The sequence below is a fragment of the Ovis aries genome, chromosome 2 (assembly GCF_016772045.2).
Source record: "Ovis aries strain OAR_USU_Benz2616 breed Rambouillet chromosome 2, ARS-UI_Ramb_v3.0, whole genome shotgun sequence".
Classification (NCBI taxonomy): Eukaryota; Metazoa; Chordata; class Mammalia; order Artiodactyla; family Bovidae; genus Ovis; species Ovis aries.
The window spans coordinates 85,579,986-85,604,184 of NC_056055.1; the positions used below are offsets into that span (position 1 = coordinate 85,579,986).

General features: G+C 37.4%; 1 protein-coding gene across 3 annotated transcripts in view; it reads left to right on the top strand.

Moving 5' to 3' along the window:
- CNTLN (centlein) overlaps positions 1–24,199 on the top strand; it is a 357,273-nt gene that overhangs the window by 542 nt on the left and 332,532 nt on the right. For all 3 annotated transcript variants that reach the window (XM_060409518.1, XM_015093231.4, XM_027964566.3), the window contains exon 2: positions 8,077–8,165. In XM_060409518.1, the coding sequence (XP_060265501.1) occupies positions 8,077–8,165 (89 nt within the window). The remainder of the gene's footprint in view (positions 1–8,076; positions 8,166–24,199) is intronic.

The following is a 24,199-nucleotide window of genomic DNA, read 5'->3' on the forward strand; positions in this document are numbered from 1 at the left end:
CCGCTGCTCGCTGCTGAGGGAGGCGGCCGCGCCCAGCTAGGCGACCTCTGGCTCCTGCCCTTCTCTGCACCTTGGCCGGGCGGGGACAGCCTCGGCTGTCCCTGGTTTGGGTGGTTTGGTTGCCTTCACTTGGATCCCACCGAAACGGGCGGACGCACCCCACCGTCCCTAAGTTCAAGTTCTCTGTTGACTGTAGTGGTACTTGGTGCAGTAGGAGTGCAGTCTCAGAGCTGAAATGTGGAACAGGAAAGTGGAAGCACTTTTTTGAAATAAAACCCATCGATGAAGGAGCCTGTTTTTCATCATCAGATCCACACTTGCCCTTGTTCCTATGTAAAACTGAAGTTTTAAAAACATCAATAATTTTTACGGAGTCTCAGGCTGGGAATTTTCACACATGGTAGAGGATGCTAGATATTTATTAACCAACTATGTTAACTAGTGAGAAATGTTACTTTCATGTCATGTTGCCTGTGAAAAGCATTTACTAAATCAATTACCTTAACATTACTTTCCGGTTATTTGTATAGTTTGTGAGTACCAAAGGTGGCTTGAGTACTCACCTTCAGGAAGTTTTGTATCCTTACCACCATCTCTTTTATGATTTTACCAGAACCTTTGACAGGATTGGGTGACTAAATGTTGGGAATTTACTCAACAGTAGATCTTTGAGTCACTCTGTCTCAAGATAGAACCCATTAAGATGTGCTGAACAGCAAGTTAACTATAAAATATCATAAGTTTAGATTAATAAAAATTCATAAATTTCATTCTCACGGTTTGTTCTATTTGATTCTGTTGTCCCTTTTGTAGGATTTTCCTGACTGGGTCAAGAATGTAAAACCAGAAGTCTTGTTCAATCTGAAATGTTTAATCACTAAGTTGTATCCACCTCTTTTGTGACCTCTTGGACTGTAGCCCACGGGCTCCTCTGTCCATGGAATTCTCCAGGCAAAAATACTAGAGTGGGTTGCCATTTCCTTCTCCAGGGGATCTTCCCAACCCAGGGATCGAACCCATGTCTCTTGTATCTCCTGGATTGCAGACAGATTCTTTACCACTGAGCCGCCTGGGAAGCGCTAAAGTTGATTATGTCTTTGTTTAAACAAATAGGGGAGTTATTATGTGACTTCTTCCTTTTCAATGTCTTATTTTCAATGTTCTGTTTCTAGTCTTTAGTGGTTAACGAGCATAGGGATAAACAAAAGACTTGTTTAGTTGCTAAATCACATCTAACGTTTTTGCGACTTCATGGACTGTACCTCACCAGGCTCCTCTGTCCATGTGTTTTACCAGGCAAGAATACTGGAATGAATTGCCATTTCCTTCTTCAAGGGATCTTCCTGACCCAGGGTTCGAACCCATCTCTCTTGTTTGGCAGGCAAATTCTTTACCACTGAGCCACCAGGGAAACCCACCCTTCATCTTATTGTTCAGTGACTAAATTGTGTCTGACTCTTTACAACCCTGTGGACTACAGCAGGCCAGGCTCCCATGTCCTTTATTATCTCCTGGGTTTTGCTCAGGTTCATGGCCATTGAATCAACGATGCTATCTAACTACCTCATCCTCTGCCGACCCCCTTCTATTTTGCTTTGCGTCTTTCCCAGCATCAGGGTCTTTTCCAGTGAATTAGCTCTTCGCATCAGGTGGCCAAAGTATTGGAGCTTCAGCTGCAGCATCAGTCCTTCCAGTGAATATTCAGAGTTGATTTCCTTTAGGATTGATAGATTTGATCTCCTTGTAGTCCAAGGAACTTTCAGGAGTCTTCTCCAGCATCACAGTTTTGAAAGCATCAATTCTTCGGTCCTCAGTCTTCTTTATGGTTCAACTCTCACATCTGTACATGATGACTGGAAAAATCATAGTGTTGACTGTATGTACAAAGTAATGCAAAGTAATGTAATGTCTTTGCAAAGCAAAGTAATGTCTCTGCTTTTTAATATGCTGCCTAGGTTTGTCATGGTGTTCCTTCTAAGGAGCAAACATCTTTTAATTTTATGGTTGTAGTCACTGTCTGCAGCGATTTTATAGCCCAAGGAAAGAAAATCTGTCAATGCTTCCAGTTCCCCCCATCTCTATTTGCCATAAAGTGATGGAACCAGATGCCATGATCTTAGTTTTTTGAATGTTGAGTTTTAAGCCAGCTTTTTCATCTCCTCTTTCACCTTCATCAAGAAGCTCTTTCCTTAGGGTAAAGATGTGAATCCATGATGAAGGCCTCTGTTATTTTGACCAGCCTTAATTTGAGATAGTTTTACCTATATCTTCTACACCTTTTCACCCCCACCCCTTACTCCATATTTTCCATAGTTGTGTCCTTAGCTGGATAAGGAACTAATATATTTACTTTTGTGACTGCTTTGATTGAGAAATCAGTCTGTTGGAAATAGCCCAATGACCCTCTCTCCCAATCCATTTACTATTATATTCTTTAAAAATGTGGCTAGGCAGATGTAAGAATTGAGATGGTCATAGTTGGCCTAAAACAATGGTTCTTGAGATTATTAGTATTGATACTTTTAGATGATCATAGGCATTTCAGTAATGTGAGATAAGGTTGGCAGTATCCCATACCATAAAGTTTCAGTTAAGTCATACTCCTGCTCTTTGGGAAACTTGGAAGACATAATAATGAATTGTTTTATAAAAGGCATTTAAATAATTAAAGATTCATTTTCATAATTTTCAAATTAGTTCTTCCACTTACTCATTCAACTAGAAATCATAGTATCCAAGTATACATAGTATTAACCCTTTGTTTGCCACAACTATCAACAACTGTACCCAAAATAAATTCATTTTATGTCACCATAATAGGAATATACACATTCACATACTATCATAAAGAACGTTTTATCCTGTGTGTCATGAACACTGATATTTTCTTTTAAAGTCTTTTATTTAAGAAAGTGCTGCTAAATTAATACATTAAATTCATTTCAAAATGAATGGTCATTTGAAATGACCAAGTAATGAGTCAAATAGGCAGTTTGGGAAGAAGCACTCTGTTCATTAGTCTCTGGTCATAAGTTGCAGCATCCTTTAAGTTGTTTTTCCCCCACATTTAACTTCAGTTCAGTCACTCAGTTGTGTCCGACTCTTTGCGACCCCATGAATCGGAGCATGCCAGGCCTCCCTGGCCATCACCAACTTCCGGAATTTACCCAAACTCATGTCCTTTGAGTCGGTGATGCCATGTAACCATCTCATTGTCTGTTGTCCCCTTCTCCTCCTGCCCTCAATCTTTCCCAACATCAGGGTCTTTTCAAATGAGTCAGCTCTTTGCATCAGGTGGCCAAAGTATTGGAGTTTCAGCTTCAACATCAGTCCTTCCAATGAACACCCAGGACTGATCTCCTTTAGGATGGACTGGTTGGATCTCCTTGCAGTCCAAGGGACTCTCAAAAGAGTCTTCTCCAACTCCACAGTTCAAAAGCATCAATTCTTTTGCACTCAGCTTTCTTTATAGTCCAACTCTCACATCCATACATGACTACTGGAAAAACCATAGCCTTGACTAGATGGACCTTTGTTGACAAAGTCATGTCTCTGCTGTTTCATATGCTGTCTAGATTGGTCATAACTTTCCTTCCAAGGAGTAAGCATCTTTTAATTTCATGGTTGCAGTCACCATCTGCAGTGATTCTGGAGCCCAGAAAAATAAAATCAGCTACTGTTTCCACTGTTTTCCCATCTATTTGCCATGAAGTGATGGGACTGGATGCCATGATCTTAGTTTTCTGAATGTTGAGCTTTAAGCCAACTTTTTGGAGGCTCTTTAGTTCTTTTTCACTTTCTGCCCTAGGGGTGGTGTCATCTACATATCTGAGGTTATTGATATTTCTCCCAGCAACCTTGATTCCAGCTTGTGCTTCTTCCAGCCCAGCGTTTCTAATGATGTACTTTGCATATAAGTTAAATAAGCAGGCTGACAATATACAGCCTTGATGTACTCCTTTTCCTATTTAGAACCAGTCTGTTGTTCCATGTCCAGTTCTAACTGTTGCTTCCTGACCTGCATACAGGTTTCTCAAGAGGCAGGTCAGGTGGTCTCATATGACCATCTCTTTCAGAATTTTCCACAGTTTATTGTGATCCACATAGTCAAAGTCTTTGGCATAGTCAATAAAGCAGAAATAGATGTTTTTCTGGAACTCTCTTGCTTTTTCGATGATCCAGGGGATGTTGGCAATTTGATCTCTGGTTCCTCTGCCTTTTCTAAATCCAGCTTGAACATCAGGAAGTTCACGGTTCACATATTGCTGAAGCCTGGCTTGGAGAATTTTGAGCATTACTTCACTAGCTTGTAAGATGAGTGCAATTGTGCAGTAGTTTGACCATTCTTTGGCATTGCCTTTCTTTGGGATTGGAATGAAAACTGACCTTTTCCAGTCCTGTGGCTGCTGTTGTTTTCCAAATTTGCTGACATATTGAGTGCAGCACTTTCACAGCATCAACTTTTAGGATTTGAAATAGCTCCACTGGAATTCCATCACCTCCACTAGCTTTGTTCATAGTGATGCTTCCTAAGGCCCACTTGACTTCACATTCCAGGATGTCTGGCTCTAGGTGAGTGATCACACCATCATGATTGTCTGGGTCATGAAGATCTTTTTTGTATAGTTCTTCTGTGTATTCTTGGCACCTCTTCTGAATATCTGCTTCTGTTAGCTCCCTACCATTTCTGTCCTATATTGTGCCCATCTTTGCATGAAATGTTCCCTTGTATCTCTAATTTTCTTGAAGAGATCTCTAGTGTTTCGCATTCTATTGTTTTCCTCTATTTCTTTGCACGAGGAAGGCTTTCTTATCTCTTCTTACTGTTCTTTGGAACTCTGAATTCAAATGGGTATATCTTTCCTTTTCTCCTTTGCTTTTTGCTTCTCTTCTTTTCACAGCTATTTGTAAGGCCTCCTCAGACGGCCATTTTGCTTTTTGCATTTCTTTTTCTTAGGGGTGGTCCTGATCCCTGTCTCCTGTACAACGTCACGAACCTCCATCCATAGTTCATCAGGCACTCTGTCTATCATATCTAGTCCCTTAGATCTATTTCTTACTTCCATTGTATATTCATAAGGGATTTGATTTATGTCATATCTGAATGGTCTAGTGGTTTTCGTCACTTTCTTCAATTTAAGTCTGAAAATTTAACTTAAAGGAATTCAATTATATATACTTGGTAAAGAGAAAGGGATTCCATGTACTGTTTCAGTCTATCAGGATGATTCAGAATTAAGCATGTAACTCTGTTCCAAGTGTTTCTCTTAATATGAATATCTCATCTTACTCTATGTAATTGTGATATTTCAACTTTTTTTCACATGGTCCCAGGTTAGCAAGCAACATACATACACTTCCCTGGTGGCTCAGATGGTAAAAGCGTCTGCCTACAATGCAGGAGACCAGGATTCGATCCCTGGGCGGGAAGGTCCCCTGGAGAAGGAAATGGCAACCACTACAGTACTCTTGCCTGGAAAATCTCATGGATGGTGGAGCCTGGTAGGCTACAATCCATGGGGTTGCAAAGAGTCGGACACAGCTGAGCAACTTCACTTTCACAATGCATACACTTAGCTGAAGAAAAAGTGATTAATTGTGGAAAGAAAAGTTGTGGTACCACAATTTGAGAGCATCAGTTCTTTGATACTCAGACTTCTTAATGGTCCAACTCTCACATCCATAGATGACTACTGGAAAAACCACAGCTTTGACTATACGGACGTTTGTCGGCAAAGAAATGTCTCTGCTTTTGGATATGCTGTTTATCATAGGTTTGTCATAGCGTTTCTTCCAAGGGGCAAGTGTCTTTTAACTTCTTGGCTACAGTCACCATCAGCAGTGATTTTGGAGCCCAAGAAAATAAAGTCTGTCATTGTTTCCATTGTATTCCCATCTATTTGCCATGAAATTATGGAACCAAATGCCATGATCTTAGTTTTTTGAATGTTGAGTTTTAAGCCAGCTCTTTTCTCTTTCACCTTCATCAAGAGGCTTTTCAGTTTGTTTTTGCCTTTTTCCATTAGGGTATCATTTGCATATCTGAGTTTGTTGATATTTCTGCCAGCAGTCTTGATTCCAGCTTGTGATTCATCTAGCCTGGTATTTCACATGAGGTACTCTGCATAGAAGTTAAGTAAACAGGGTGATAGTATACAGCCTTGTCATACTCCTTTCTCAATTTTGAACCACTCAGTTTTTCCGTGTCTGGTTTTAAAATTTGCTTCTTGATCTGCATACAGATTTCTCAGGAGAAAAGGTGGTCTGGTATTCCTGTCTCTTTAAGAATATTTCACAGTTTGTTGTGATCCACAGAGTCAAAGGCTTTAGCATAGTCAGTGAAGTAGAAGTAGATGTTTTTCTGGAATTCCCTTGCTTTGCATACCATCCAGTGAATTTTGGCAATTTGATCTCTGGTTCCTATGCCTTTTTGAAACCTAACTTGTCTGTTCACATACTGCTGAACCTAGCTTGGAGGATTTTGGGCATAACCTTACTAGCATGTGGAATGAACACAATTGTATGGTATTTGAACATTCTTTGGCATTGCTTTCTTTTGAACTGGAGTGAAAACACCTTTTCCAGTCCTGTGGCCACTGTTTAGTTTCCCAGATTTCCTGACAGATTGAATGCAGCACTTTTAACAGCATCATCTTTTAGCATTTTAAATATCTCAGTTGGATTTCCTGCATTCCTGTGTCTATATTGGAAGACCTAAGTCAATTGAAAATTTTCAACGACACATATTTCATTGGCAGAATTCAGTCATAGAGACTGTAGGTAAGAGAGGCCAGTCTTTTAGTTGACAGCAAAGAGCTAAAATGATTTCTGTCACTAAGAGGAAGGGGAGAATGGATGATGGAGACAGAAATATATGCCATACAAGTAATCCCAAACAAATAAACAACCAGCAAATATAGTATTGTGAAATGTGATTTGAAAAGCCATTAAACAGGCTAAGCAGTTATGAGAGACTTGTGGGTTTTGGTGTCTGTAGGGAAGACTTTCTTGCAGAGATAACATTTAAACAATGTCTTGAGTGAAGTGAAGTAATAATGTACATGAAAATCTGATAGATGTTATATGTACGAAGGACCTGGTACCACAGAGCAAGAAGGTTCTTGTGAACAAGAGTGATAGGTGAGGTTGGAGAGGTGTATATAGGGTCAGATAGTATGGAATCATGTGGCTTTGATAGAATCTGGATTGTTTTCCTAATGTAACAAATCTGTTAGAAGATTTTAGCTGTCAGGAGCCCATGGGGCTATTGTAGAGAACTAGGCAAGAATCCCAGGGACAGGGGAGCCTGGTGGGCTGCCGTCTATGGGGTCGCACAGAGTCGGACACGAGTGAAGTGACTTAGCAGCAGCAGCAGCAGGCAAGAAGTGGAGTTGATTTAGACTAGGATGATGGTGGTGAAAGTATTTAGAATTGGGATATATTTTGTAGGTAAGTCTAATGGGATTTACTAATGGTTTGGATATGAAATGTGAAGAAACAGAGCAACCAAGATTGACTCCAGATCTTAAGTCTTTGAACACTGAGTAGGTGGTGGGGTCATTTTCTGAGAGGCAGAGAGGCCAGGTTTGTGAGAGAATAGGAAGTCAAGAACTTTATTTTGGATAGATTACATTTGAGGTGCCTATTAACATTTTTCAATATCGAGGACCTTGAAAAATGATTTTAGCATTATGTTGGGGAGGGAAATCTGACTGGGGAGGTTACAGAGTGAATGGGGATGAGGAAAAGAGACAGTGATTGTAGGCAACACTTCTAAGGAATTTTGCTGAAAAGGGCAGCTGAAAGGTGGATCAATAACTAGAGGATAATCTCATTTTGGAACAAATTTACCTTGATATTCAGCATTTCAATATTTGCATCTTTAAATGTGGGTTACAGGTGTAAGAAGTTTTTAAAATTAAGCTTTCCTATTCTACTTTTCAAGAATCTGTTTTATCGTTAAAGAACTAGGGGTCAAGAAATTATGTTTTTAAATTTCTTAATTTAAGGCAGTATCTTACCTTCTTTGCTATAGCTACAAAGCAATGCATTTAAAACGTTTTTTATTTCTTTAAGGCTGATAAAGAATTTGTATGGTCTTTGTGGAAACGCCTCCAGGTGACAAATCCAGATGTCACACAAGCAGTCAGTTTGGTTGTGGAAAGGTGAGTTACTAAGTTCTTTTTCTGTTGTATTTCATTTATTGAATTTATTTCTTTTCATTATTAAAATTAACATATAGCGTTAATCTCCTGAAGAGATTCATTTGATTTCCAGAGGAAAGTTGAGCATGATATTATAGTTATTTGACTTATTTCAAGGTGTGTCAGTTTGCTAAGTACAGCTAAGCCTTATCTTCTGCTCATATTCTGACATATTGGGGAAGTTTGCAGGTAAGAGATCTAACTACGACCTCTACACTATGTGTGTGTGTGTATTTATGTGTGTGTTTTGAGCTTTTTCTGCTCACCTTTAAAACTGGAGAAGTTCCTGTTGTTTGGCTTCAGAGACTGCCCCTGTAGATACATTCCTAGACATGATCTTTCCTAGACATGGCTCAGTTTTTTTCCCCTAAGATAATTGGAGTGTGTACTTGAGAGCCTGAGATGACCTTGCCGGAATAGAGTAAGTGTTCTGGAATAGGTTGAGAGATTTCGCTCAGCACTCTGTATTACTCTGTAGGGGATGCCCAGTCATTTAACTATAGATTATTGGGCCTCTCCTTGGTCATTAGAAACAGTGGAGTGATGCTGGGTACTCTTTATCAAACATTTGGTATACAGTAGTCCCATGACACTTAACATAGCAATTAAAACACTTGCTTTCCTATTAAATGGATTTCATTACATTTTGTAAATGAGAAGCTAAGCATATGGTTGCCTTTTCTTTTTTCTTTATTGGAATTATGATTATATAATCTGAATATCATTTTGTGATAACTTGAACTATATTCACCTTTGGAGTTTCTAGCCCTGGGATCATTCTAACATTGTCTGGAATTTGACTTTGAAAAATCTGTGATACATGCCTATGTTTAATTTTAGCATTCTTGATTATTGTGAACTTTTAAATAGTTTCTTTTCATGGTCCTGTATGTCTAATTCATCAATCAGTTTTTCCCTTTGGATAAACAGAATTAAGTCTTTTGTTGAAGTACCTATGTTAGTTCCTCAATCTTTCTTGAAATTAAATGTGATCCCTTTCAGTTTCTCTGTTTTTTAGTAGAGTAGACCTTTAAAAGATATATACTTGGGATTTCTTTTGTCATTTCTGTGATTCTTTCATTATACTTCTCTCCTTTTATTTGTATATATTTTTTACAACTTTTAAAGCTATTCTTAATTTTTCCTTCATTCTTGGTTGAGACAGAAACAATAAAATAATTTAAGGCCATTTTTCTCATTCTTTAAGATTTGTATTTTTCACATTTTATAACATATATAATATATGGTCACATAAAAGTATATCAAGAATTTATAAATAAATATACATGTATGTTCTGGGGTGAGTACTCAGAAGCCTTTTGCTTATAACGTAGGTAATGGGAAATTTTGGAGGTTTTTGCTTTATAGACATGATCTTCAAAACTTTATATTTGGAGAATTTATTAAAATGCAGATGTTCAAGCTGGATTTAGCAAAGGCAGAGGAACCAGAGATCAAATTGCCAACATCCGCTGGATCATTAAAAAAGCAAGAGAATTCCTGGAAAACATATACTTCTGCTTTATTGACTAAGCCAAAGCCTTTGACTATATGGATCACAACAAACTGTGGAAAATTATTTAAGAGATGGGAATACCAAACCACCTTACCTGCCTCCTGAGAAATCTGTATGCAGATCGAGAAGCAACACTTAGAACTAGACATGAAACAGCAGATTGGTTCCAAATCAGGAAAGGAGTACGTCAAGGTTATATATTGTCATCCTGCTTATTTAATGTTTATACAAAGTACATCATGTGAAATGCTGGGCTGGATGCAGCACAAGCTGGAATCAAGATTGCTGGGAGAAATATCAATAACCTCAGATATGCAGATAACACCACCCTTAAGGCAGAAAGCAAAGAAGAACTAAAGAGCCTCTTGATTAAAGTGAAAGAAGTGAGTGAAAAAGTTGGTTTAAAACTCAACATTCAGAAAACTAAGGTCGTGGCATCCAGTCCCATCACTTCATGGCAAATAGATGGGGAAACAATGGAAACAGTGACTTTCTTTTTGGAGGCTCCAAAATAACAGCAGACGGTGAATGCAGCCATGAAATTAAAAGGCACTTGCTCCTTGGAAGAAAAGCTATGACCAACCTAGACAGCATATTAAAAAGCAGATATATTACTTTGCCAAAAAAGTCTGTCTAGTCAAAGCTATGGTTTTTCTAGTCGTTGTGTATAGATGTGAGAGTTGGACTGGAAAGAAAGCTGAGTGCCGAAGAATTGATGCTTTTGAACTGTGGTATTGGAGAAGATTCTTGAGAGTCCCTTGGACTGCAAGGAGATCCAACCAGTCCTTCCTAAAGGAATTCAGTTCTGAATATTTATTGGAAGGACTGATGCTGGAGCTGAAGCTCCAATACTTTGGCCACCTGATGGGAAGAACTGACTCATTTGAAAAGACCCTGATACTGGGAAAGATTGAAAGCGGGAGGAAAAGGGGACGACAGAGGATGAGATGGTTGGATGGCATCAGTGACTCCATCGTCATGAGTTTGAGTAAGCTCCTGGAGTTGGTGATGGACAAGGAAGCCTGGCATGCTACAGTCCATGGGGTCGCAAAGAGTTGGACATGACTCAGTGACTGAATTGAACTGATTAAAATGGAAGAGGAGACCCAGGAGTCTTTAAACTTTCCAGGTAATTCTGATGTCCATAGATCATAATTAGATACCTTGGAATTCAAATTGACCTTTAAAATTGGAAACCTGTAATTTGCTTTTCTAATTTTATAATTACATAAATATTTCTTTCCTTGCGAACCATGTAACATGTTTGGACTTGATATAGGAAATAGTATGATTAAAGAAAGAATATTCTAAGTGTCAATGTCAAATAGAATTTCTTTTTTATAGTCCATTAATTACCCAAATTTTTCTACATTCAAGTCATTCTATATTTGTGCCTTGGTCTTCCTAGACAACATTTTTTCTCCCTAGTATTTCACATTGCTTTTCTTTTCTAGTGTTTCTTACCATAAAGAATGTCAGTGTTCAAACATTTAAATGGTGGGCTGAAGACATTCTTCCTTGGGCCCTTGGTTTATGGTATGAATTTTGGCCAATTGGTTTTTAAACCTACTCACAGCTATCATCTGGGATTTCTTTTTATTGCACTCCTGAGCTAGTTCCAGAGTTTCTAGAATCACACATCTTTTTTTGTTGTTGTTGGATTATATTTTTGAAGTTTTTTTTCTCAGGAGGGATGCATAAGTGGTTCATTTTCTGACTCCTTATATGCCCAAAACGTCTTTTGTACTTAACATTTGATTTTAGGTGAAGATAAATTTTAAGTCCATCTAATGTCCCTCAGATTTTTTTAAAGTATAGCAGTGGTGTTATCAAGTGTATTTGTGATCCCAGTGCAAGTGAAATTCTTACTTCTTTCTATGTAGCTTGCTTGAAGTTTTTAGGATTCTCTCTCTATATTTTTAAATTTTAGCATTGTTTATTAATTTGAACCTTTTAAAAATTCAGAATTCTCAGCCTTTGTGAGGTTCTTTCAACATCAAGACTTAAGATTTTATTTTAATTGAAGAAAAATATGATTCTCATATTTTCCTCCTTGTCTGTTCTTCACACTCTTAAAGGTTGGACCTTCTGGACTTGGCCTTCTTTTCTATCTTATTTTCCATCTTTTAATTTTATCTCCTGAGTTTTATTATGTTTTATTGCATCAATATAATGCTGTTCTTTAATTTTAGAAGTCAAATTTTTATTTCTAAGGTTTTTCTTATTTGGTTTTTACTTTTTCATAAGTCTTCTTTAAAAGAATGACTTTTTAATCTTTTTGATTATAATTTTTAAGTTCTTTTCTGTTTCTGACATTATCTTTGTTTCCTGTTAGATAACTTTTATTCCTACTTTTTTATTTTAATGCTGATGGTTTCCTTCAAGTGTATGATGGTTCTTTACTAACTGTCATATTTTTGTGTGAAAGTGTAAATTGCATAATGGAGAAGTGTTGCTTTTAATGAATTTACTTTGCATTTTTCTATATTTGTTTACCAAAATGTTTCTCCTCTGAATGAGAGGATTGACTGTGGATATTGTGTAAGAGAAGGGAGCAGACTATCAACAAGCTTTCCTGAGGGATGTATGGCAAATGGGCTTCACTGTACAGAATGAAAAGTAGACTCTTAAGTCATTCCCTTTTCTGATTGTATTGTTTGTCCCAGCAACCATAGTGGGGATCTTTTTCAGGAACATGGTTCTTTTGAGTAGTCTTGGGCCATTTATTGTAGGCAAATATTACAGGTAGCTCTTCTGAACATGGATGAATAGGAAGCCCAGATTTTTGATTAATGGTTCTTTAGTTAGTCATCTTGATCCAGTACTTACTAATTGGGTAATTAGAGCTTCTCTGGGCCTCTTCCAGAAAAACTAGCTTCCTCTTCCATTATAGACTCTGTGTAGATTTTTATTTTTCTCTTGTGGATTTGTCTCTGTGAGTCCATCCTTCTGTTAGTCAGATATTTTTCCATTTTGGACCCCTCTACTTATTTCTGTCTAGTCAAGGCTATGGTTTTTCCAGTGGTCATGTATGGATGTGAGAGTTGGACCGTGAAGAAGGCTGACCGCCGAAGAATTGATGATTTTGAACTGTGGTGTTGGAGAAGACTCTTGAGAGTCCCTTGGACTGCAAGGAGATCCAACCAGTCCATTCTGAAGGAGATCAGCCCTGGGATTTCTTTGGAAGGAATGATGCTAAAGCTGAAGCTCCAGTACTTTGGCCACCTCATGTGAAGAGTTGACTCCTTGGAAAAGACTCTGATGCTGGGAGGGATTGGGGGCAGGAGGAGAAGGGGACGACAGAGGATGAGATGGCTGGATGACATCACTGACTCTATGGATGTGAGTCTGAGTGAACTCTGGGAGTTGGTGATGGGCAGGGAGGCCTGGCGTGCCGCTATTCATGGGGTTGCAAGGTGTCGGACATGACTGAGTGACTGAACTGAACTGAACTGAACTGAACTGATTTCCAGGCTAGGAGACTCAAGGCGGTTTGATTTAGGCATGTCAGTACCATGTCGGTTCATTTTTTCAAGAGGAATATAATTACCATTTTCTTCAAGAGAAGATAATATTTTTGGAATTACAATATCTTTCATTTTGATATGTCATCTTATTTGACCAGTATCTTACTGTACATTACAGTTACTTTATTTTTTAAAAAAATTTTATGATGATCTTTCATGATGAATGGCCTTGTGGATAAAGTTTTATCTACAAGGATAAATGGTCTTAACCAGTGGTGCTACTGACACAGTAGATAAAGGTGGAAAATGCTAAACATCCTGAATTAAATAGGATGCTCTTGCTCAATTAACTAACCCTTGGAGATATTGGGTGTTCATTCCAGACCACTGTTTTAAACTGAATAGTGAAATAAAATAAGTCACACCAGTTATTTGTTTTCAAGTGTATATAAAAGTTATATTTATACTATACTGTAGACTATTAAGTGTACCACAGCATTATGTCTAAAAACAATGTACATAATTTAAATATATTGCTAAAAAATGCTCTCATCTGAGCCTTCAGTGAGTTATACATTTTTTGTAATAGTGACATCAAAGATCACTCACTGATCACACATCATCATAACAAATATAATAATAATGAAAAAGTCTGACATATTGTGAGAATTACAAAAATGTGACAGAGAGACATTCAGTTAGTGTTGTTAGAAAAATGGTGCTGGTAGATTTGTTTGATGAAGGGTTTCCATAAACCTTCAATTTGTAAAATGTAGTATCTGTGAAGCACAATAAGCAAAGTTCAGTAAAATGAGTTATGCCTGTTCTGCTTCAAATGCCCTTGGTCCCCTTTGGAAAAATGCTTATCAGTAATTTTTTTTTTTAACCTTTTTGGTACTGTATTATATGCCTTAGAAAACTTTTTAGTGGGGTGTCTATATACATATTTTTGGGTTGCACATATTTTACTTTTTATTATGGAAAATTTTAACCTGATGTAAAGGCAGAGAAAATACATTAGTGAACTACCATGTTTATTCATCACTCAGCTTGAACAGTTTTCTGCAGACGACCGATCTTGTTTCATCTGTAAACTTCTTCCTTTCTTTTGCTCTGCTGCCTCTACCACTGATGGATTATTTTGAAGGAAATTCCAGACATCATGTTATGTTACCCACAATTACATTGGTGTTTACAGTCAGTTCCTTTTATTCACAGGAGAGCTCATGACTGATGGTACTATAACTCATGTCTGAACACGGTTTGTGTAACACAGTCTTCTCCATAAGCAAGTCACAGCCTTCTTGCGCTTAAAAACACTAGATAGCACTTCATCACTGTGCTTGGTGGCCATTTGAAACCGCAAAATCATCAACAAAGGGCAAAAATGTGAAAAATGTGGTACTAAATAGACCATGTGAAGAATACTTGTTTACAGTATGAGAGCTGAAACAAGAAGACAGAGTGTTCCCTTGTTTGACTTCAGCTGGGAACATGTGGTTCAGGTGACTTAAATTTTTCACCACTTTGTACATGTTTGCAAATGACTGAAAAAGTGCCTGGGTATTGATTTTACGCTTACAAGTAAGTTTTAGTAAGTAGGAACGTGCACAAGTTCTGGATATGTGAATAAGTATTGACTCTATCTCTGAAAAATAAGCCTTTTAAAAAATATAACCATGAGATCTTTTTCATACTTAGAATTCTATAGTTATTCACTAATATAATCAAATATCCAGTTTTCAGATTTCTCCAGCTTTCTCATAACTTTCTTTTGAAAAGTGGTTTGTTCCTATGAGGATTCAAACATAGTCTACCCACTGAACATATGGGTTGCTTCTTCTCTCTCCTTTTCTTTGCAGTTTATTTTTGGAATAAGTTGGAATAAGTTATCCTGTAGAGTTTTCCACATTCTGGATTTTTCTGATTATAATTTTTTTTACTCTATAATTACCGTACATTTGTAATGAGACCTAGAGGTTTATTCAGTTTCAGAAGAAACTGTTTTGGCAAAGAAGTCTTCTTTGGTGTAATATGATTCTTAGTACATCACATCAGGAGACACATAGTATATTATCCAAATCTCTCTTTTTTTTTTTTTTTTTGCATTGTTGTGGTTGATCACTGGATTGTATTTCTTTTTTTTTTATTTTTTACTATTATTTTTTTAATGTACAACCCAATATTGTTTATGCATCTCTAACACGTTGTCTGGCATTTTATAGATGTTCAACAGGTATTATTGAATAAATGGATGACTGGCTGGAAAGTCTTTCCTGATTTAACAGTTTTTTTTTTTTATTGTATTTCTTTAATCTAGAACAGCCTATCTTCTCTTAATGGGTCAGTTTGGGTGATATTGCTGTTTCAACAATGTTAAATCTTCTATACTATGAACATGAAATGTGTTTCTAGTTATTTATATCTTCTAAAACTTCTTGAAATAATGTTTTATAGTTTTAGAGTATGTTTGAAACTTTTTTGATAACTTTATTCCTTAATATTTTATTCTTTCTGATTTTATTATAAGTGAAATTGTTTTCTTAAGTTTATTTTCAGATTGTTTAGTGTAAGTATATAGATTACAGTTGATTTTTTTTTAATATTGATTGCCTATCCTGCAAGTGTGCTGAGCTCATTTTTCAGTTGTAATTTTTTTGGGTAGATTTCTTAGGATTTTCTACTTACAAGATCATGTAATCTGCAAATAGAAATAGTTTTGTTTCTTTTATTCCAAACTTGGTGCCTTTTGTTTCTTTCTCTCGGCTACTTACCCTGGTTAGAACGTCAATACATTGTTGAGTTGAAGTGGCCAGAGCAGACAACTTTGTCTTACTCCCGGTCATAGGGAGAAAATACCCAGTCCTTCACTACTGACTATAAAATTATCTGTCAGTTTTTCATAGATGTCCTTTAGCAAGTTTAGGAAGTTCCCTTCTATTCCTAGTTTGTTAAGTGTTTTTATTACGAAAGGTAGTTGAATTTTGTCAAATATATCTTCTGTACCTATTGATATGATCATGTGATTTTTTTCATATTTTAGTGATATGATTTATTATGATAATTGATTTTCAAATATGAAACAACCCTTACAACAACCCTGGAATAAATTCCAGCTAGTCATGGTATATAATTCTTTTAATATGTTGTTGAATTTTGTTTGCTAGTATTTGTTTAGAACTTTTGCATCTATATTGATGAGAGTTATTAGTCTGTAGTTTTCTCATGATGTTTCTGTGTGTGTGTGTGTGTGGTTTTTTTTTTTTTTTTTTGTATTAGGGTAATACTGGCTATATGAAATGGGTTGGGAAATACTCTTTTCTATTTTTTTGAATTTTTTTTTTAAGAATTGGTATTAATTCTTTCAGTGTTTGGTAGAATTCAGGGGTGAACCCATCCAGGCCTGGACTTTTGTTTGTGGGTAATTTAAAAAAAAATTACAATTAGAATTTCTTTACTTATTGCAGGTCAACTCAGAATTTTATTTTACTTTTGGTATTTGTGTTTTCTAGGAATTCACCTATTCCTTTTAAGTATCTAATTTGCTGGCATATAGTTTTTCACAGTATTCCTTTATAATGCTTTTTATTTTTGTTAGGTTACTGGTAATATACCATTTTTTTCTTTCCAATTCTGATAGTTTGAGGCTGCTTTCTTTTTAATATTGTCAGTATAGCTAAAGGTTTGTCAGTTTTGTTGATCTTTTCAAGGAAGCAGCTTTTGGTTTCCATCCATTTTCTGTTGTTCTGTTGCTAAGTTGTGCCCGACTCTTTGCAACCCCATGGACTGTAGCACACCAGGCTTTCCTGTCTTTCACTATGAGCCAGAATTTGCTCAGACTCATGTCTGTTGAGTTGGTGATGCTATTTAGCCATCTCATCCTCTGTTGCCCCCTTCTCTTCCTGCCCTCAATCTTTCCCAACATCAGGGCCTTTCCCAGTGAGTCAGCCCTTTATATCAGGTGGCCAAAGTATTAGTGCTTCTGTATTGTTTTTCTTTTTTTTGAATTGGTGATAATGTTTATTTATTTATTTATTTATTTATTTTAGTTTTTTATTTTTTAAATTTTAAAATCTTTAATTCTTACATGTGTTCCCAAACATGAACCCCCCCCTCCCACCTCCCTCCCCATAACATCTCTCTGGGTCATCCCCATGCACCAGCCCCAAGCATGTTGCATCCTGCGTCAGACATAGACTGGCGATTCAATTCTTACTTGATAGTATACATGTTAGAATGTCATTCTCCCAAATCATCCCACCCTCTCCCTCTCCCTCTGAGTCCAAAAGTCCGTTATACACATCTGTGTCTCTTTCCCTGTCTTGCATACAGGGTCGTCATTGCCATCTATTCTCTGTTTCATGAATTTCTTCCCAAATCTTTATTTCTTCTTTCTAATTGCTTTAGGCTTAATTTGCTCTTATTTTTCCAGTGTTTTATGGTAGAATATTAGGTTACTTATTTCAGATCTTTCTTCAAGCTTAATATAGGTATTTATAGCTATAAATTTTTCTCTAAGCACTGTTTTAGCTGCATCCTATACATTTTGATATTTTATGCCTTATTTGTGCTCATCGTAAAGTATTTTTTGATTCATCTTTTGATTTCCTCTTGACCCTTTTTTTAATGGTGTTTTGTTTAATTCCCACACATTTGTGAGTATTTTCATTTGATTTCTAATTTTATTGCATTGTGGTCAGAGACCATACTTTACATTATTTCTATCTTTTTACATTTATTGAGTTAAAAAAAATAGTCTAACATGATTTATCCTGAGAATGTTCCTTATACACTTGAAAATTGTATGAATTTACCTGTCATTTTTTAGAGCGGTATCTGGTGATGTTTGCAAGGTCTAGGTTGCAGTGTTGCTGAGGTCATTTTTTTGTTGATCTTCTGTCTCCTTGTCTGTCTGTTATTGAAAGTGAGTGTATTGGTATTCTCCAGAGAAACAGAACCAAAAGGACGTGTGTGAGTATATATATAGAAAAAGACTTATTATAAAGAACTGGCTTAGATGATTTTGGAGACTGTCATGTCCACATACACAGTTTGATCAGTTTGAGACCAGGAAAGTTGATGATGTAGATAAAGGCAGTCTCTGGAGATTTCTTATTCAGGAATGCTGGTCTTTTTATTCTGTTTTGGCCTTCAACCGATTGGATAAAGCGTACTTACATTATGAAGGGTATTATGCTTATTTAGAGTTCACCAATCTCATCTAAAAATGCTCGCCAAGTTGACCATCATGGTGGCTATTGAAGTCTCCAACTATTATAATTGAATTGTCCACTTCTTATTTCATACCTGTCATTTTCCCTTCAGGCATTTTAATCCACTATTAGGTACATATGTGTTTATAAATGTCATGTCTTCCTGATGGGTTGACTCTGTCAGGAACTTGTTATGAAATGTGCCTCTTTTTTAGTGACTTTTTTGCTTAAAGTTCATTTTGTCTGACATTAGTGTAGTTACTCCATCTTTCTTGTGGTTAGTATTTGCCTATGTATTTTCTCATTCTTTACTTTCAATGTATTTATGCCTCTGAATCTTTCTTTTGCATTAAGTAAATATTTTCTAATATAGCATTTTAATTTCTTTTTCACTATATTTTTTTGAGATTTTTTTTTAAGTCATTGCTCTAAGATTTACTGTATGTATCTTAACAAATCAGGTCCAGGTTTAGCCAAGCTTAATTAATATTACAAACACAATACAAGCTTATTAATATTACAAACACAACAATACATTATTATAACTATTGCTTTATTATTTGTAGTCATTTCCTTAGCCCAATAAAAGTTTGGTACTACCTACCTCATTTATGCTGTTACTGGCAATTATATTACACATGATACATTTTTATATGTTTTGAGCCTGTGAATACATTATATACCTATTACTTTAAGCAGTTGCTTTACAAATTAGATAAGAGAAGAAAATAGAAATGTACTTGAAAATGGTCTTTTATTATAATTATATAATTACCTTTCCCAGTAAATGTTTGTTTTCACATGTGGATTCAAGTTACGGTCATCCCTCAATATCCACTGAGGACTGGATCCTGGAACCCCACAGATGCCTAAATTCTAGAATCCTCAAGTCCTTTGCATAGAATGGTATATGTTTGCATATAACCTATGCATATCCTCTTAAAGTGTAAATCATCAGCATTTCTAGATTACTTGTACTACCTAGTGCAATGTAAATGCTATGTGAATAGTTGCATATATAATATAAATAGTTGCCAGCACATGGCACATTTGAATTTTGCTTTTTATTTTATTTATTTATTATTTTACTTTATTTTACTTTACAATACTGTATGAACTTTGCTTTTTGGAACTTCCTGAAAAAAATTTTTTTTCAACAATTTTTGAGTCTCAGTTGATTGATTCCATGGATGTGGTAACCATGAGTAAGGATGGCTGTACTGCCTTGAGTCACTTGGTTCTTTTACAATTTCTTTCTCTTTCTGATTTTCTCTATTTGATGTGATATTGTTATGATATCTTTCTTTACTTTTAAAACCACGGTTTCTTTAGTTTTGTGAACATATTTATAATGGCTACTGTGAAGCCTTTTTTCTTTTTTCCAAATATGGTCACCTTCCCAGATAGTTACTTATCTGCTTTTCTTCCTAGTGTATGGGTGATATTTTCCTGTTTTTTGCACGAGAATTTTTTGATGGAAAGTGAATATTTGAGATATTATATTGTAGCAAATTTGGTTACTGTTCTCCTGCACCCTTTTCCTCCAAACCTGTTTATTTAATTGGTGACCAATTGGATTATGTTGCTGCTGCTGCTGCTAAGTCGCTTCAGTCATGTCGGATTCTGTGCGACCCCATGGACGGCAGCCCAACAGGCTCCCCCATCCCTGGGATTCTTAGTAAAGTCTATTTCCCCTCCCACAGTGTTAAGTCTCTGATGTTGCTTTTAAGTGCAGCTTTGGAGAATCCCAGGGATGGGGGAGCCTGGTGGGCAGCCGTCTATGGGGTCGCACAGAGTCGGACATGACTGAAGCGACTTAGCAGCAGCAGCAGCAGCAGCTTTGGAGAAGGAAATGGCAACCCACTCCAGTATTCCTGCCTGGAGAATCCCATGGACAGATGAGCCTGGCAGGCTGCAGTCCATGGAGTCACAAGAGTTGGACACGACTTAGCGACTAAACCACCACCAGCTTTGGGTATGCTTACAGTCATCCTAGCATGACAGTGATTTTGGTTCTCCTCTTTTTTTTTTTGACCACCAGTCTTCACCAGTTGGTGCCTTCAGTAACTGGTGGCTGATTGCTCAGCTGTTTTCAACAATGCCCTAGAGCATAAAATGCTTCACAAACCAATGTAATCAAATTGTGACTACTTTGATATTTCTGAGTCAGTGTTTGATATTATCATTTTCAACCCTTGAAGGACTTCTTTCATCCTTATTCCTCTCCTGCAAATAAGCAGGCCTACAATTTAGCCTGTGTCTTGACTCTGCTTCCAGTTGTTTTTTTTACCATAACCTACATTCTTCTTGAGAGTGTCTCTAGACTTGAACTTCTTCACACTGTGTTGCAAATGAAGTCACTTCCCTTTGGGAAGAGATTAGGATTGCATACTTTGCATCCTGCCTCTTTACCCCATATTTCCAACCAGGCAAAATCTGAGCCAGGCCTCTGGAGGTGGGACAGTATCATGCTTCTCTGAGTGACATCTCCATTCTACGTGCTGATTTCAGTAATCTTAAGTTCTCTTGACTTGCCTATCCTGGGGTAGAACCACTGTGTCATAAGCTAGGGCAAGGGTGTTTGGGTCTCCAATATTCTCGGTGCTCTGCACCTGAGATAGAATATTTATTCCACAGACAGACGCTGAACAGAGAATGGAGCCTTCACCACTCAATTGGATTTGCCTGGGATTTGTCTGTAGCCAGAGTTACCTATGTGTTAGGGAGGGGAGGATGAGAAATGGTGATATCTTGCTCCTCCTGGGAAGAAAAGTTCTCTGACTGGAAACTTGGAGAAAACAGAGTCTTGTTTTCTTGCCTGTATCAATCTGGAGTAGACTCTTCACCTTCCTGAGGACGGAGGGTAGAGGGGAGGAAATGGTCTTGGTTCAGATACCATGTGTGTGCTTAGTCTCTCAGTCGTGTCCAACTCTTTGTGACCCCAAGGACTATAGCCCACAAGGCACCTCTCTCCATAGGGATTCTCCAGGCAAGAATACTGGAGTGGGTTGCCATGCCCTCCTCCAGGGGAACTTCCCAACCCAAGGATTGAACCCAGGTCTCCTGCATTGTGGGATGATTCTGTACCATCTGAGCCACCAGGGAAGCCCTCAGTTACCATAAGATTTAAGATTTAAGTTTTAAATAATGTGTTTTTTTTTTTTTTTTCCCCAGTAGCTTTCACCAGTATCACTAGGAAGTGGGTTAGCAGAGCTCCTCAAACTGTCATGTGAGAAGTTGATCTCCCAGTGTTTGTTCTTTTAGGCTGCTAAATTTTGGGGTAATTTGTTGTCTAGCAATAGATGGCTTATATACCAGATCAGAACGCTTAAGCGTCCTGTGCTTCGTCACTCAGTTGTGTCTGACTCTTTGTGACCCCATGGACTGTAGCCCGCCAGGCACCTCTCTGTCCGTGGGGATTCTCCAGGCAAGAGTACTGGAGTCGGTTGCTGATAGGGCCCACATGGGGTCTCATTGTTAAGGTGGCTCATTATGTTCACCTCGCAAACAAAGAATAAAATCAGTGATCCTTGAGACTGACCGAATTGTGCAAACGACATTCTGTTTTCTCACTGGTGCCTACCTTCGCAAAGCTACAAGACCACCAGATTCCAGACCTCTGGCTACATGACCATTTCATTGGTGGGATATAAGAAAGACCCTGGAAGAAAGGGAGGACGCTGGTTCTCCTTAAGGGCCCGTCACCCTCTCGTTTGCCTCTAATAAATTTACCTTTTCTTGCCTGACTTCATGGCTCGCTCTCTTTTTCTCTGTACTTGCCTTATAGTTGCCATGACCTCCTCCAGGGGATCTTCCTAACCCAGGGATCAAACCCAGGCCTTCTGCATTGCAGGTGGATTCTTTACCATCTGAGCCACCACAGTTGTATATGATAAATACTGCCTGTTGTTTCACCAGATTATACTTCTACTAGCAATGTAAAAATGTACTGATGTTTTTCCACATCTTGGCCATCACATTGTTTTAATTTTTTATATCTTTGCTAATCTGAAAGGTAAAAAGAAGTATACTGAAATAATTTTTACTTGCAATTTTGTTACTACGTGTGAGAGAAGACTAAGACATTTTATATCCTTTTCTGTGGACTTCTTATTTTGTATATCTTTCTATATCCCTTGCTTGTGGCATTTCTATTTAATGTCCTATGGTACCCTTCAAATTCAGTGTATTGTGTACAGAACTTATTGGCTTCTACTCTGAGTTTTTTTAACTACCTAACTTTTTCTCTACTACAAACATGCCATTTTCTTCCTTTTCTCTAAATTTCACATTTAAAGAGTAATCTCTGATATTTTTTGGTCTCTTTGAACAGAAAATCAATTCGCAAGTTTAGTCGCTTTTTGTTTTGCCGTGTCACTCAAATCCAGTAATTCCTCTGTGTCCTTAACATCCAGACCCTCCATCTAGGCCCTTAATATCTCAGCTCTGAACAACTTATTGATTTCTTTCTCAAACATCAGTTCTGTTTTACATCTTCACTGTGAGACAAAGCAAGAGATAAAGCACCAAAAAATTTATTAAAAAATTTAGGTTAAAGGTGACCAATGAAAATTCTAAGACCTTTTAAATGGATATGTTAGGTAGTTAGAATAGGAAAAAGTAGTCCAAAATGGTGATGGCTAGAAGACAAAGAAGGGAGAGGCCTGCAAAAATAGAACAAAGGAGAATTCCAGGACAGGAGTGAGAACCTCAGGTGAAACAAACAGCTCTCCTGGCTAGCCCAATTTACATAGGGCAGGCTCAGGGGGAGGAGACCAGACATATAAAAAGAGGAGCCAAAATTGAGCCTCTCTCTTCTTTTTGGTTGGCGTGGCCTCACAAGTCTAGGATGTATTTTCTTTTCCTTGCCAAATAAAACTGAGCTTTAACCAAGCTATAACACTGGTCTGTCATTTCAAATTTTTAGATGTTTTTCTGGAACTCTCTTGCTTTTCCATGATCCAGCGGATGTTGGCAATTTGATCTCTGGTTTTTCTGCCTTTTCTAAAACCAGCTTGAACATCAGGAAGTTCAGGGTTCATGTATTGATGAAGGCTAGCTTGGAGAATTTTGAGCATTACTTTACTAGCATGTGAGATGAGTGCAATTGTGTGGTAGTTTGAGCATTCTTTGGCATTGCCTTTCTTAGGGATTGGAATGCAAACTGACCTTTTCCAGTCCTGTGGCCACTGCTGAGTTTTCCAAATTTGCTGGCATATTGAGTGCAGCACTTTCACAGCATCATTTTTCAGGATTTGAAACAGCTCTACTGGAATTCTATCACCTCCACTAGCTTTGTTTGTAATGATGCTTTCAAAGGCCCACTTGACTTCACATTCCAGGATATCTGGCTCTAGATGAGTGATCACACCATCGTGATTATCTGGGTCGTGAAGATCTTTTTCGTACAGTTCTTCTGTGTATTCTTGCAACCTCTTCTTAATATCTTCTGCTTCTGTTAGGTCCATAACATTTCTGTCTTTATCGAGCCCATCTTTGCATGAAATGTTCCCTTGGTATCTCTAAGTTTCTTGAAGCGATCTCTAGTCTTTCCCATTCTGTTCTTTTCCTCTATTTCTTTGCATTGATCACTGAAGAAGGCTTTCTTATCTCTTCTTGCTATTCTCTGGAACTCTGCATTCAGATACTTATATCTTTCCTTTTCTCCTTTGCTTTTCGCCTCTCTTCTTTTCACAGCTATTTGTAAGGCCTCCACAGACAGCCATTTTGCTTTTTTGCATTTCTTTTCCATGGGGATGGTCTTGATACCTCTCTCCTGTACAATGTCATGAACCTCAT